Raw genomic sequence first — 16,908 nt, forward strand, 5'->3', positions numbered from 1 at the left:
TATGCAGGTCCCTGGAGCAGGTTTAGTGGGTGCAGTGCACTTTAGGCAGGCAGACCCAAGCCCATCCCCCCACCTGTTACACTTGTGGTGGTAAATGTGAGCCCTCCAAAACCCACCACAAACCCACTGTGCCCACATGTAGGTGCCCCCATTCATCCCTAAGGGCTATGGTAGTGGTGTACAGTTGTGGGGAGTGGGTTTTGGGGGGCTCAGCACACAAGGTAAGGGAGCTATGCAACTGGGAACTTTTTCTGAAGTCCACTGCAGTGCCCCCTAGGGTGCCCGGTTGGTGTCCTGGCATGTCAGGGGGACCAGTGCACTACGAATGCTGGCTCCTCCCATGACCAAATGGCTTGGATTTGGTCGTTTCTGAGATGGGCGTCCTCGGTTTCCATTATCGCTGAAAATCGGGGACCACCATCTCTAGGGACGACCATCTCTAAGGTCGATATAATGTTGAGATTTGGGTGTCCCTGACCGTATTATCGAAACAAAAGATGGCCGCCCATCTTGTTTCGATAATACGGGTTTCCACGCCCCTTTGCGGGGACGTCCTGCAAGGATGCCCTCAGGAAAACTTGGGCGCCTCATTCGATTATGCCCCTCCACATAACCAGAACTGGGTTCAAGATTTATTTGGTGCCTGCTCCATTAATAGAAAATGAATTTTCATAGCATGAAATCTTGATTATTCAAAAAGAATAATGCAGGATACAAAGTGGTCCATCGTGGATCTCTCATAGAAAATTGTATTGTAGGGTATCCAGGTGAATAGCTCTTATCAAGAAAATACCTCAGCCCTTACTGGACCTGGGCTAACTCTTTCACCAGTTCATAAGTCTGCCTAACAAGGTTAAAGCTGCACCTGCCACTTTGTGCAGGTTATAGTCAGTCATTCACGATTAAACACTGTTTGGCAATATGCCATCATGCCAACCACATATAGGTAATTAAATACGATGCAGTCTTGGGACCGCACCTCGAATATTGTGTTGAATTCTGGTCGCCGCATCTCAAAAAAGATATAGTGGAATTAGAAAAGGTGCAGAGAAAGGCGACGAAAATGATAAAGGGGATGGGACGACTTCCCTATGAGGAAAGGCTAAAGCGGCTAGGGCTCTTCAGCTTGGAGATAAGGCGGCTGAGGGGAGATATGATAGAGGTCTGTAAAATAATGAGTGGAGTGGAACAGGTGGATGTGAAGCGTCTGTTCACGCTTTCCAAAAATACTAGGACTAGGGGGCATGCGATGAAACTACAGTGTAGTAAATTTAAAACAAATCGGAGAAAATGTTTCTTCACCCAACGCATAATTAAACTCTGGAATTCGTTGCCGGAGGACGTGGTGAAGGCGGTTAGCTTGGCAGAGTTTAAAAAGGGGTTAAACGGTTTCCTAAAGGACAAGTCCATAAACCGCTACTAAATGAACATGGGAAAAATCCACAATTCCAGGAATAACATATATAGAATGTTTGTACGTTTGGGAAGCTTGCCAGGTGCCCTTGGCCTGGATTGGCCGCTGTCGTGGACAGGATGCTGGGCTCAATGGACCCTTGGTCTTTTCCCAGTGTGGCATTACTTATGTACTTATGTAAGAGGGACCACATTCACTCTACTCCAATCCCATGTAACTTCCTTCATCTATATATTATATATAAAACAGAACCTCTCTGAACTCCCTCAAGATTCTGGGATGGATCCCATACAGCCCCACGGCTTTGTCCACTTTCAGTTTTTCAAGTTGTTCATAAATGCTTTCTTCCACGAATGGTGCAATATCGACTTCCTTCTGATATAGAAGTATTGTTAAGCATATTCGCTTTTTACTCATCGCTCTTCAACGTAGCTGTTCTCAGCATTTTTCAGTCTTACAATTCCATGTCTAGCCTTCTTCTGTTCACTGATGTACCTGAAAAAAAGTCTTCTAACTATTCTTTATATTTTCAGTCATTTATTCATCCACCCATAGTTCTCTCTTTGTTTCTTTCTATTCTATGTTCTTCTTCATGCGTTCTTTTGTATTTCGTGAATGCCACCTCTTTCTTCTTTATTTTGTCAGCCACTTGTTTGGAGAAACATATTGGTTTCCTTTTTCTCTTGCTCTCGTTTACCTTCCTTACCTAAAGATCTGTGGCTGACATTATAGCTCCTTTCAGTTTGAACCACCAATTCGCCAGTGTTTTTATGGCCTTCCATCCCATCAACTCTTTTTTCAGGTACTCTCTCCCATTTTACCAAAGTCAGTGTGTTTAAAATCCAGGACTTTGAGTTGTGTGTGTCTGCACTCTGGTTTAGGTCTTACATCAAACCAGTATTTCAGGAAAAGCCACGGTCCTTACCAAAGACCTCAACCCTTCCCCCAGCTCTTGGAAAGCTCTCTGTACTATGCTATCCCTGGCCAAGTCATTTGTTCCCACATGTATCACAACATCAACCATAGAATCTGTACTCTCTTCTTTGCACTCAGTATCTGGTTTGTATTTGTTTAAGCTGAGGAACCTGGAAGGAGTCTATTTCCAATTTAATGTCTCAGATAATAGACTCCCCTAGCAACAAGACCTTTCAGTTTTGAGATGTTTCATCTGTGTTTTGGGAATGTAATTTCCTTTGAGTTACTCTGGCCGATATTCAGTGCTATTTAACCGACTAGAAACGGCCACTGACCGGTTAAATAGCACTTCAGCACCTTACTGCTAATATTCAATACGAGAAAACCAGTTATCGCCGCTGAATATTGCCAGTTAGCGCCAAAACAATAACTGGCTATATTGCGTGATAACTGGCTATATTGCGTGATAACTGGCAATATTCAGTGCTGACTGGCTATGGCCAAATCGGACCGCCTAAATAGCCGTCCTATCTTCGGCTGCCATAAACTTAACCGGCCAGTGCGGAATATTGACATAGCCAGTTAAATTTGAGCTAGCCAACATCCCCCCCCCCCCCCCGGATATCCAATGCCAGTCACCAGAAATGGCCTGACGTTGAATATCCGGGATCAGTGCCGATCGCGACAGTTAGGCAGGCTGCCTCCCGCCGGCTGAATATCGGCCTCACTGTTTTGACTCTAGCTTCGCTTTGGTTCTGCATTCTAGTGCTGCAAACAATGTTTGTAGGGGAATTTCTTGGTAGGTTGGATGCTTCTATGTAACAGGTCACAATCTACCAGAACCTACTGTAACCCATTTAGGTATAGATTGTTTTATTCTCTGTGACAGAGGGGGTAAACAGAGGGTGTACAGACCAGAAAGCTGCTCTAATTTCAGCCAGTTTTTGTTTCAGTTTGGTAAGCTCCTCTTGCATACCAGAGATCTGTGGACAGATGGGCAAGCTCTAGGTCTCCATATGGTTTGCCTTAGGTTGAAGGCACCACAGCTATTACACAGAATTAAAGTCATGCTGATAGGACGTAATGAGGTACCACAGGTGAACTATGAGAATGAATACCAAGCAGCTGCATAACCCAATTAGATCTGTTCTTTCAAGTAAAGATCAACAAAGATCAACAAATATGAATTCCTGTACACACATACAGAATTTTCCCTACAATATTTGCTTGCCAAACTACTATCATGTTTTTCATTATCATGCTACCCAAGAGATCTTCTGCTATTACTAAATGTACATTTTCTTTATAATTCTTATATATTTCTTATATATCTCTTACTATGTTTGCTCGTTAAAATTCTACTATGTTTTATCATTATCATGCCATCCAAAATCCTTCTGCTATTACTAATTGTATACTTTCTCATGTATTCTCATTATTCATGATGTATTGTAAGCCGCATTGAGCCTGCAAAGAGGTGGGATAATGTGGGATACAAATGCAACAAATAATAATAATATTAATTGGTTTACTGGGAGTGCTATATAGGAACTGTAGACTATGAGGTAGGTGAGGGACAGGGTGAGAGGGAAGAGAAACCTAGCAGACTCTAGTACCAAACTTCCCAACCAGTGAAGGAAGAGAGGAGGGGTTTTTTCCCCCCTGTTTTGTTTTTTTGTTTGAGAAATTTAGGCCCAGTTAAGAAACTCTGAGAATCCTAAGTGAAAGGAACAGTGTAGGAAGCTGAATGAAGAGGAATCAGTACAGGATTTAATACTAGAACCAAGAGCACAGGGGAAGGTAATTGAACACCTGCACCCAATTAGCAGACTGCTGGTAGAAGCTGCTGAAAAGGCAGACTGTTTGCTAGTGAAAATCAGCGGGACGCTTTCAAGGAGGGAGGGGGGGATACAGAGGTGAAATTGTTGGCTTTAGTTATACTCTGAAAAGTTAGAAATCTGGATGCTATTGCAGGTTGGATTAACGAATTAGGAAACGGTCAGGGATTTGGGCAGTGATAGAAGAGTACTGGTTGTGTTTTGAAGGGTTCCGATAAGAAGCCAAAGGAAAGCATTCAATTGTGGAAAGGGATAACTGGATGCCTCCCTTTAGATGCCCCAGGGGCAAGCAGGAGGAGAGTATTCTATAACAGAACCCAGATGCCTAGGTTCCATTATAGATTCTCAGAGTAGGCTGGTATTAATGCACCTAACATTTAGGTACCCACATGCAGGGGCGTAGCCAGACACACAATTTTGGGTGGGCCTGGGCCCAAGATGGGTGGGCAGAACCCTGCCCCATCCCACAGGTGATTTTCACCTGCATGCCATATGGTCTCTCAAACATCCCCCCTCTCCTGCATACCTTTTAAATAATATTTTTCCACTGGCAGCGAGCAGCAACTAATACGCACTGCTAATGTTGGCCACACAGCCTTCCCACTGATGCAACTTCCTGTTTCCACATAGGTGGGAACATGTCAGAGGGAAGGCTGTGGGGCCGGATCGAGCAGTATGTATCAGCTGCTGCTTGCTGCAGGCGAAGATCTGCTATTTACAAGGTATGCAGCAGGGACAGTTGTTGGGAGTTTTCAGCTGTTGAGACTTGGGAATCCCTGCCAGCTACATCATAGGTGTGCTGCTACTGGGTGGGCCTGAAGCCAAAGTGGGTGGGCCTAGGCCCACCCTTGGCTACGCCACTGCCCACATGTACAGCAGCCGCGGAGCTAGCATAAGTTTGAGTACCTACATGCAGCAAGGACGCACATAACTTACAGTATTCTGCATAAACGGGAGCCCTGCCTGTGTCTGGCACATAATTTTGCCAACCCCTTCCTTGCAAATACACACCATGCAAGATAGTTGCATATTTACAGAATAGCACTTAGGTGGCATATTGGCATATACCTGTGTAACCCGGGTCTCACCGCCACCACCACAATCTTAATTCTAGGAGTGGCCTAGGGGTTAGGGTGGTGGACTCTGGTCCTGGGGAACTGAGTTCGATTCCCACTTCAGGCACAGGCAGCTCCTTGTGACTCTGGGCAAGTCACTTAACCCTCCATTGCCCCATGTAAGCCGCATTGAGCCTGCCATGAGTGGGAAAGCGCAGGGTACAAATGTAACAAAAATAAAATAGATACTATTGGAGATTCTACATGGAATGTTGCTACTATTGGAGATTCTAGGTGGAATGTTGCTACTATTGGAGATTCTAGGTGGAATGTTGCTATTCCACTAGCAACATTCCATGTAGAAGGCTGCGCAGGCTTCTGTTTCTGTGAGTCGACTCACAGAAGCAGAAGCCTGCGCGGCCACATTGGTGATCTGCAAGGGCCGCCTACTTCTACATGGAATGTTGCTAGTGGAATAGCAACATTCCATGTAGAATCTCAAATAGTAGCAACAGTGGAGGAGTGGCCTAGTGGTTAGGGTGGTGGCCTTTGGTTCTGGGGAACCTAGGAACTGAGTTCGATTCCCACTTCAGGCACAGGCAGCTCCTTGTGACTCTGGGCAAGTCACTTAACCCTCTATTGCCCCATGTAAGTCGCATTGAGCCTGCCATGAGTGGGAAAGTGCAGGGTACAAATGTAAAAAAAAACAAACCAGGGTCACAGGGAAAACATATTATCAACCATTTTTTCTCCCCTCAGGTACACCACACTCCTGCTCACGTCCAATTCAGTTTCCACTCGAGCTTGGGTGTGGGTTAAGGTCCAGAATATTGGGTATTGGGAAATTCAAGTGGGTTTTTCAGTGGGACTTTAGCCTCGCTCTCACGCCAAAGACCACTCTGCACACCAAGGATTCTTTTCTTAGGCAAAATCAAATTAACTGAAACTTCTGCAACAGGCAAGCAACTATTGTTTCAAGAAGTCAAACAGATTTTGGTGACTTCTGACTCCAAACACATTTAACAAATCAGTTGTCCCTTCAGGAGGAATCTCTGCCAAATTCTCCCACTGCATGTATTTACATCTCTAGCTTATGTCAGATGGCATTTACATATGTACAGTTCCTCCTGTCCATTCCCTATCCCTTTGGGCCATCAATAATCCAATGCGGCTCCTCCAACGCTTTGATTACAATCCACTTCCCTCAGGCATAGACCCTCTTGGCTGTTTTGCTTCCAAGGATGCAATTCTCAGATCTGTACCCTGACCTTGAATAGGCTTCCCTGTACTGGCTCTCTGGCTCCTGGGTTCCATTCCTCTTACCCACCCAGTGCTCCTTACTCCTTCTCAGTTGCCAATTTTAGGGGCAGCAACTATTCTTTTATTCAGCCTTGGTTTATTCTGCCTTTCCAGGACCCCCCTTCTCCAAGGGACCCAGTAGGGGCACAGGTAACCAAAGACCCTGAGCTTAACACATCACTTACATTGATTATCTCCCTTGAACCTCCCCCATGTCATTCACCAATTCAGAAACAAGCACAGAGAGGGTCCAATTCAGAACAATTTCTTCCTTCAACTTACTCCTTAACCACACCTTCTGGGCTGAACCTGTTTCCATATCACTCCCTCCCCCCAGAAACTCTGGAGAATTCCACACACCAAACTTTAGTAATCCCATTACACCTGCATATAGAGGCCAACCGAATTTCAGTTTTGATTTTGGCACTGAAAATGTCCTGAAACCGTTTTTCAGCCTTGTTCTAGTTTTGGCCAAAAATGCTAGTGTGTTTTCGGTTGAAACCAAAAATTGTGCTGTGTCTCCAAACAGGAGCAGGCTCCATTCCCTCTCTTCTTCTTTCCTTCCTTCACAGCCCTGAACAGAGGCAACCCTCCCCAAACAAAGGTATAACCCCACTCTGCTCTCAGGACCCATCAGTAGGCACCCCCAACCTACCTTACAATCGCTGGTGGTCTAGTGGTGTAGTCAGGGCAGGAGTGATCCCCAGTCACTGTCAAAACCACTGCCATGACCTCCAGCAGCAGCAGTCTCATAAGTCTGTCACTAGTGGTTGCTGTAGCCATTTTGAGATTGGAGCCAACATAGGCAAGAGTGACTACGGTTATGGCAGACATTTTGTGGGATGGGACTGTTATTGACCAGGCTTCCAGAAGAAAAGGGGAAAGGGAATGGGACTTGATATACCACCTTTCTGTGGGTTTTTTTGCAACTACATTCAAAGTGGTTTACGTGGAGGGGCATAATCGAACAGGGACAACCATCTCTAAGGACGTTCCAGCGAAGGGGTGGGGAAACCCGTATTATCGAAACAAGATGGACGTCCATCTTTCGTTTCGATAATATGGTCGGGGACGCCCAAATCTGAACATTTAGGTCGACCTTAGAGATGGTCGACCTAAGAGATGGTCGTCCCCGTTTTTGCGGCCATAATGGAAACCGAGGACGCCCATCTCAAAAACGACTAAATCCAAGCCCTCTGGTCGTGGGAGGAGCCAGCATTCGCAGTGCACTGGTCCTCCTCTCATGCCAGGACACCATCCGGGCACCCTAGGGGGTACTGCAGTGGACTTCAGAAAAAGCTCCCAGGTGCATAGCTCCCTTACCTTGGGTGCTGAGCCCCCCCCTAAAACCCACTCCCCACAACTGTACACCACTACCACAGCCCTTAGGGATGAAGGGGGGCACCTACATGTGGGTACAGTGGGTTTCGGGTGGGTTTTGGAGGGCTCACATTTACCACCACAAGTGTAACAGGTGGGGGGGGGGGGGGGGGGGAGATGAGCCTGGGTCTGCCTGTCTGAAGTGCACTGCACCCACTAAAAACTGCTCCAGGGACCTGCATACTGCTGTGATGGAGCTGGGTATGACATTTGAGGCTGGCATAAAGGCTGGAAAAATGCTTTTTAATTTTTTTTGGTTGGGGGGGTAGGTGACCACTGGGGGAGTAAGGGGAGGTCATCCCCGATTCCCTCCAGTGGTCATCTGGTCAGTTCGGGCACCTTTTCGAGGCTTGGTTGTGAAAAAAAAGGGATCAAGTAAAGTCGACCAAATGCTCGTCAGGGACGCCCTTCTTTTTTCCATTATCGGCGGAGGACGCCCATCTCTTAACCACGCCCCTGTCTCACCTTCGGTACACTGCCGACACGCCCCTGTGAACTTTGGTCGTCCCCGCGACGGAAAGCAGTTGAGGACGCAAAAAAAATCGGCTTTCGATTATGCCGATTTGGGCGACCATGGGAGAAGGACCCCCATCTCCCGATTTGTGTCAGAAGATGGGCGTCCTTCCCTTTCGAAAATAAGCCTGATAGTATATACATGCACTTATTTGTACCTGGTGCAATAGAGGGTTAAGTGACTTGCCCAGAACAGTGGGAATTGACCCCAGTTCCCCAGGATCAAAGTCTGCTGCACTAACCACTAGGCTACTCCTCTGCCTGACTAGACAAATGCCATTGCTAATGTCTATGCTTTATACAGGCTGACAAGGAAGCTGCAGCTTTGCTGTAGAGGTTTACTGTAAATCTGCTATTTAAAATCCAGTTGTGGAGGGTTAGTACAGTTAGTTCTAGTGTTTGCAATTGCACTTTGGATTAAGTCACACAAGGGGGCTGTATGTTAGAGATGCAAATTACTAAAAGAAGCCTATGGCAAACATCCCCTTACAGATATGAATAAAGCATGAAAATAATACAGCAATGTTCCATCTCTTCTCTGCAAAAGTTAGTGCTGAGTTTATAACCCAGGGAGCTGGCCTTATTGATAGGTTAATATATGACATACACATGAGGTTACTAACATTGGAGGCTGGTAGCAAATCACAGGTGCCTGAGTGCTGAGAGTACTGAATATGAGGTTATTTTTAAAGTGAGAAGAAAACAAAGAGATAGGAAAAGATAAAGCAAATGTGTGATTCCAGAGAAGTATAGCTTTAATTAGAGAAAGTCTACCTTTAATGGAGAGTTCCTGGCTTCAGGGAATTCTCTTTCATCCAGCCTAACCCATCTCTGTAAGAACTGCTGCACAAATGCATTTTCATTATTAACAATCTGGAATCCAGTCACGTTGGCTCCTCCATGCATAACTCTGTCCAGCACAATACCTGTAAAACCCTAGAAAGACACAAGAGAAGAAAATTTGTCTCAAAACTGCAGGGGAATGCAAAAACAAACTGAAATTCATAAAGGGCCAAAATGCTCGTGCAAGGATTTCTCCTGCACTTTTGAAAACACAGAGGTTTATGATTGCTGTGGCTGTCCAGGGTCTTGCCATGTCTGAGTAAGTGGAACCAACGTTTCAGCTGAAGAAAGCCACAGTACGATGGTCTAAAACGTCGGTTCCACTTACTCAGACAAGGCAAGACCTAGACAACTGCAAAATCATAATGCCAGACATGGAAGCCTAAGGGAACACAGAGGTTTCTTTTCAAAACATCACAGACAGCTAAGTCTGGGCTTCTCATACCTGCAGGCTGATGCTCAGAACTCTGGCGCTATAGGGAACAGTGCTAGAAAATTAAAGCTTTTCCGTTTTTTTTCCTCTTGAAAAGCTTATATTTAAGCGCAGAAAACAGGTGTCAATGTATGCTCCCACTTTTAGTTTTGCTTGGACTCTCACACATTTGTTCCTCACAGGGGCATAGCCAGACACCCAATTTTGGGTGGGCCTGGGTCCAAGATGGGTGGGCAGAAGAACTTTATCTTCTCCCACAAGTGATTTGGTCTCTCCCTGTCTCGCCTGCATGCCATATGGTCTCTCAAACATCCACCCTCCCCCGCATACTACTACTACTATTTAACATTTCTAAAGCGCTACTAGGGTTACGCAGCGCTGTACAATTTAACATAGAAAGACAGTCCTTGCTCAATGAGCTTACAATTTAAAGGACAAATATACAGTTAGTTAAGTAGGGGTCATTAAATTGGGGTAGTCTAGGTTACTTGAAGGTATAGAGGTTAGGGTGAGGCGAGGCAGAATGGGCAGAGTCTGGAATTGGCGGTGGTGGAGAAGGGTACTGAGAGGAGGGATTTGTCCTGTGAGCAGAGGTTACGTGTGGGAACGTAAGGGGAGATGAGGGTAGAGAGGGGCTGCAGACCGTGTGCATTTGTAGGTAAGAAGTAGAAGCTTGAACTGAATGCGGTATCTGATCGGGAGCCAGTGAAGTGACCTTTTAAATGGCAGATTTTCACCAGTAGCGAGCAGCAACTAATACACACTGCTCATGTTGGCCCCACAGCCTTCCTTCTGATGCAACTTCCTGTTTCCATCAGTGGGGTTGCTACTATGGGGCCACGGGGGCCTGGGCCCCTGTAGATTTGGCCATGGACCCCCCTGCCGACAACCCTCTCAACCCCCCCTCCCACTGCCAACACACCATCGCCGTCTGCTACCTTTGCTGGCGGACCCCAACCCCCCGCCAGCCGAAGTCTTCTTCCTTCGTTTTGTTTCTGAGTCTGACGTCCTGCACGTTGTCCGCAAGGCCTCGTTCTGTTTCTGTGAGTCTGACGTCCTGCACGTCAGCACCACCACCAACAACTTTGACCTCCCCCTGCCAATGACCCTCTCGACCCCCGCCTGCCTGCTGTCGTCTACCTTTGCTGGCGGGGGACCCCAACCCCCGCCAGCCAAAGTCTTCTTCCTTCATTTTGTTTCTGAGCCTGACATCCTGCACGTACAACGTGCAGGACGTCAGACTCACAGAAACAGAACGAAGCCTTGCGTACAACGTGCAGGACGTCAGACTCAGAAACAAAACGAAGTAAGAAGACTTCGGCTGGTGGGGGTTGGGGTCCCCCGCCAGCAAAGGTAGCAGACGGCGATGGCGGGTTGGCGGCGGGAGGGGGGGTTGAGATGGTCGTAGGCAGGGGGGTCCAGGGCCAAATCTACGGGGGGCCCAGGCCCCCGTGGCCCCATAGTAGCTACGCCATTGTATTTGTCCAGGGAGGGGTTATTTCCATTGGGCTTAGCACCCCTAATAATTTTGAAAAGTTGGCTCCTATGTGCCAACTTGTTGGTCCTTGGTCATCTCCACTGTTCAGCTGCTGCTCTTGTATTCGTGGAGATTTGTATCTTCTTTTTTGCTTATCTGCTGAAATGACTCCTGGCGTCCCACTGACGATGGCCAGAGTCTCGCATTTCTTGCTGCCTCAGGGTGCAGACATAGATGTGCATGTGCAGCTCTTAACACTGGATGTAACAGCGTTCTAGTAAAGACTGCTCATGCTTTGTAGGTAAAATAAAAGCACTTTAGTAGGCCAATGCACGAGTTGCACATCTATGTCTGCACCCTGAGGCGGCAAGAAATTTAAAATGCTGGCCATCGTCGGTGGGACACCTGGAAGCATTTGTGCAGATAAGTTTTGATTTATACTTCACTAAAGTTTGCTGTATATTTGGCATTATACGGCTTTGCATTGCACAGAGCATACTTTTTCATGTTGTAAGCAAGGGAAGGTTTTTTTAATGTCGATGAGCAGTTCACCTTTAAATCCTTACTGCCGCTATGGGGCAGAGATGAGATTCTGAGGCTTTTTCCTTCCTTTAGCTTTTGAGGTGCCTCTGCAGTGCAGATTCTTTACTCTATTATATACTTGAACCTGTGGTTTCATTTTCTCCAAGGAAAGCAGGAGCTACATGGCCGCAATTGTAATAATGTACAATAGGCTTTGCAACTGGCAGGTAATTGGGAGGCCAGAAAACTGGATAATGTAAGTGGCAGATTTCTGCTGACCATTGAACTCAGGAGTGGGTCTATCACAGTGAACTCTTGAACCTGTGCCCCACCTCTGCAGCTGCCACCTCTAAATCCACCCTCCCCGGCATCTCCTTTTCTTGTCCACAGCCATTGCAGCACCCAGCAGTGGCGTAGCCACAGGTGAGCCTGGGTGGGCCAGGGCCCACCCATTTAGGGCTCGGGCCAACCCAACAGTAGCACATGTTTAGCGGTAGCTGGTGGGGATCCCAAGCTCAGCCAGCTGAAGACTTCCTCCTGATGGTAACGAAAACACTACGCTCCACAATACTGGAACCTGAGCATGCTCATTTTTCAGCGCATGCTTGCTGTGGACTGCCAAGGTGGAAAGAAGTGTTTTCCCACCAGCTGAGATATTTTTGGTGGTGGTTGGGGGGGGGGGGAGGGAGAACACTTTGTGCCCCCCCACTTCTTGCCTAGGCCCACCCAAAATCTGTGGTCTGACTCAGGGCCGTGCCTAGGGTCTCCGGCGCCCCCCTGCAGTTGGCCCCGCCAGCGCGCCCCCCCCCCCGAAAACGATCGCTACACTACCCGCCCTCTTCTCCCCAGATCCTTTTCCTTTTTGTTTAAATTTACCTCTCCGGCGCGCGGCAGCGTAGCGTTAGTGAGGAGGCGGCGCTCCCCCGCCCCGACGTGTCTTCTTCCCTTCGCTCAGTGTCCTGCCTTCTTCTGATGTCAGAAGAAGGCGGAACCGAGCGAAGGGAAGAGACTGACACGTCGGGGCGGGGGAGCGCCGCCTCCTCACTAATGCTACGCTGCCACGCGCCGGAGAGGTAAATTTAAACAAAAAAAAAAAGGACAAGGATCTGGGGAGAAGAGGGCGAGGTAAGCATGGTGCGGCGGGGCGCCCCCCAGAGGATGGCGCCCTCCTGCCATGCTTACCTCGCTTACCGTGTCGGCACGGCCCTGGTCTGACTACACCCCTGGCACCCAGAGTCCAAAAGCAGCAGCAGCAATAATAAAACTGAAAAGAAGCATGGGGGCCTGCCTTGAGCTCATGCACACATGCTGAAGGTGATGCTGCGTCCCACTCATCTGATGCAATTTTTGTGGGGATCGGATATGGCATCACCACTGCACATTGTCTCAAAGCCAGGCCCCATGCTTGCTTTCAATTTTATTACTGCTGCTGCTGCTGGTTCTGGACCCAGGGTGCGTTGCTAACAGCAGGATGCTTGCATGTGATGAAAGGCATATAGGAGATGCTGGACATGATGGGGGAGATTGGAGGGGCCACAATTGGCATAATAGGGCAATTGGGGGAAGGGAATGGGAAAAAGGATGCAGACGGCAGATGCTGGACCACGGTGGGGGAGGGGGAGAATAGGGACACAAAGAGGAAATGACAGGATCACATGGGGAAATGCTAGACATGATAAGGAGAATAGGGACAAAGATAGAGGGGAGAAGCTGGATATGGTGTGTGTGTGTGGGGGGGGGGGGATTAGAGACAGAGACACAGAACGGTTATGCTGGTAATGATGGGGGGGGGGGGGGCATGTGGAATAGGGATAGGGACACAGATGCTGGCCCATGGAGGATAGGGACAGGACTTAATGATCTGGGTTCCCATCACAATATAAACCATAAAAATATGTTGCTTTGTCACCCATCCATCTCTCCCTGTTTTTCACACCTTCTCCTCCCTCTACAGTCCTGCCTTCCCCATGAGACTGTCCTTTGAATGCTTTTATGTTTCACAGATATATTCTGATATATGTCATTTGCTCACTTCTGAATTTCCAATCTGAAACAGGAGAGGTTACCTCTGAAAGCTAATAAAAAATGTATTAAATTAGTCCAATAAAAAAGGTATCATCTTACTTTCTTTTCTTTGTTTTGTTTAGCTTTAAGAGTGGACTAGGATGGCCTACCTTACCACAAATCTTCAAAAGAAAAAGAGAGGGCAGATGCTTTAAATTTGAAGGGCAAGTAAATCTGTTAGCACTCTTCCAGGTTGCGTGCTGCTTGTGTGACATAATAATGCCACTCAACAGCATATTCTTGTGAAAGTGACTGGCAGGTTGACAGATTGGTTTGATGTTAGATAATGTCATGCACAGCAAGCCTTTACGTTGACTGATTGCTCAGCTGCCGCTGGGAGTGGGTGAGGGTTTCAACTTCTGGTATTTAATTAGGCAACTGGACTTGAAAAGATGTATGTTATGAGGGTCAAATGACTCTATTTATTTATTATTACATTTGTACCCCGCACTTTCCCACTCAAAGCAGGTTCAATGCGGCTTACATAATAATATGGAATACAGAATATTGAAAGAGAAAATATAGGTTAATCGTATTAGAATAATAGAAGAGATAGGTAGGTAGAGATGGGGAAGAGTGAAGGGAGTAGGAGAGGCAGGGCTTTTTTGAGGGGGTACTTGGGGGTACTGAGTACCGGCACCTTTTCCATTGTCTGCTAAAATCGACCCATGGCCCCCAAGTTTTACTGAAAGAGCTCAGGCTCTACACACCAATTCTGCTGTGCCATAGATTCTGTGATTGGTTGCAGGGGGCCTGGCTATTGTAGGGTAGGTCCCTCGGTGATCACCCCACCCCTGAAGGGTGATCTGGCATTTGAGTACCGGCACCTTTTTTGCTAGAAAACATTCACTGAGGAGAGGTATGAGCAAGGGGTAGATGAACATTGGAGAAGGGGTAGAGGAGGCGGGAGGGGGAAAGGGACACGGGAAAAGCATAGGGAAGATTGGTGGGAGATGTAGTCCAGGACGGACTCACCTGCTGTCATAATCTACTTGGTGGAATGGGGAGTATGAGGGTAGGGTGAGTGGGTGTAATTTCATTATCGATACAAATGCTAAGGCATTCAGTTGGTTGCTAATATAAACTGTTTTGTTTTTTCAGCCATGAACAGCTAAGGGAGTGGACATGCGCTTACTGAAATGTGTGCATGGCACATGCAGGCTGCACAACTGCCTTTTTCGGAATTCCAAAGTCATTTTAGAATGGAAACTTAAAATAAAAAAAAAACTACACATATCGGACAAATGAAATGTGGCATGCTTCATTTGTCCAACGCTGTGCAGAGCAAAATCATATATACAACCAAGTTGACTCTTCATGCATTTGTATTCTACTGCCCAGTGAGTTCATTAGGGGCCCTGTTTACTAAGCCACACTGTAGGCACGCTAGCGTTTTTAGCGCACGCTAATGCTAGAGACACCCATATATTCCTATGGGTGTCTCTAGCATTAGTGCCAGTAATTTTTAGCACAAGCTAAAAACACAAACCAGCTTATTTTCAAAAGAGAAAGACGCCCATAATTCGACCAAAATCGGGAGATGGGCGTCTTTCTCCCATGGGCGCCCAAATCGGTATAATTGAAAGCCAATTTTGGGCTTCTTCAACTGCAATCTGTCGCAGAAACGGGCAAAGTTGACAGGGGGTGTGTCGGAGGCGTGGTGAAGGCGGGACTGGGGCATGTTTATCGGCCGAGGAATGATGGGCCGATAATCGAAACAAGAAAGGCGTTTTTAGTGTGAATTTGGGTCACTTTTTTTGGACCTTTTTTTCACAAACGTCCCAAAAAAGTGCCCTAAATGACCAGATGACCACCGGAGTGAATCGGGGATGACCACCCCTGACTCCCCCAGTGGTCACTAACCCCCTCCCACCAAAAAAAAAAACCAACTTTAACAACTTTTTTTTCCAGGCTGTATGCCAGCCTCAAATGCCATACCCAGCTCCATCACTTCGTATGCAGGTCCCTGGAGCAGTGGACGTCAGCCAGGTGGACCCAGGCCCATCCCCCCCCTACCTGTTACACTTGTGGTGGTAAATGGGAGTGCTCCAAACCGGCCCCAAAACCCACTGTACCCACATGTAGGTGCCCCCCTTCAGCCATAAGTGCTATGGTAATGGTGTAGAGTTGTGGGCAGTGGGCTTTGGGGGGGATTTGGGGGGCTCAGCACCCAAGGGAAGGGAGCTATGGACTTGGGAGGTATTTAAAATTTTTTTTTTGTTACAAGTGCCCCCTAGGGTGCCCGGTTGGTGTCCTGGCATGTGAGTGGGACCAGTGCACTACGAATCCTGGCCCCTCCCATGACCCAATGCCTTGGATTTGTTTGTTTTTGAGCTGGGCGCCTTCGGTTTCCATTATTGCTGAAAAACGATACCGTCCAGCTCAAATCTGCACAAATCCGATGCATTTGCCCGGCACAAACCGTATTATCGAAAAAAAAGATGGGTGCCCAGGTTTTTTTCGAAAATACGGTCTGTCCCACCCCTTCGCGTACCCGTTCTTGGAGATAGACGCCCATGGAGATGGGTGTTCACGTTCGATTATGCCCCTCTAACGCACCTTAGTAAACAGGGCCCTAGATCAATTCTGGGACAGCATTTGAGAACAAACGAGAAACAATCATATTACAAATTCAACACAGTGCATTGCAGTCTTAGACTGCCTGGAAAATCATTTCTTAAGCATATGGAAAATGATATTTGTGGTCACTTCATATCTTCCAAACGTGCAACATTACCAAGGCCTCCTTTTACAAAGGCATGCTAAAAATGGCTTGCAGTAGTGTAGGCGCGGGTTCTGGGTGCGCGCCGATCCATTTTTGAGCACGCCTGTAAAAAAGGCCTCTTTTTTTTTTTTGCCAAAAATGGATGTGCGGCAAAATCAAAATTGCCACACGTCCATTTTAGGTCTGAGACCTTACCGCCAGCCATAGACCTAGTGGTAAAGAATCTGGGCGGTAATGACCTACGCGCCCGAGAAAATAAAAAGAATATTTTTCAGACGCGCGTAGCAGATGCGTGCCAAAATTGAAATTACCACAAGGGCCACGCGGTAACCAGGTGGTAACTCTGATTCAGCGCGCGTTCAGTGTGCATAGGCGCCTACGTGGCTTAGTAAAAGGGGTCCTAAGTATGTATTTTGAGGACTGAAATGGA

General features: G+C 47.2%; 1 protein-coding gene across 2 annotated transcripts in view; it reads right to left on the minus strand.

Moving 5' to 3' along the window:
* Window positions 1–16,908, minus strand: part of GRIA3 (glutamate ionotropic receptor AMPA type subunit 3) — a 429,528-nt gene that overhangs the window by 155,929 nt on the left and 256,691 nt on the right. For both annotated transcript variants that reach the window (XM_030209320.1, XM_030209321.1), the window contains exon 6: window positions 9,189–9,350. In XM_030209320.1, coding sequence (XP_030065180.1) covers window positions 9,189–9,350 — 162 coding nt within the window. The remainder of the gene's footprint in view (window positions 1–9,188; window positions 9,351–16,908) is intronic.

The sequence above is a fragment of the Microcaecilia unicolor genome, chromosome 7 (assembly GCF_901765095.1).
Source record: "Microcaecilia unicolor chromosome 7, aMicUni1.1, whole genome shotgun sequence".
Classification (NCBI taxonomy): Eukaryota; Metazoa; Chordata; class Amphibia; order Gymnophiona; family Siphonopidae; genus Microcaecilia; species Microcaecilia unicolor.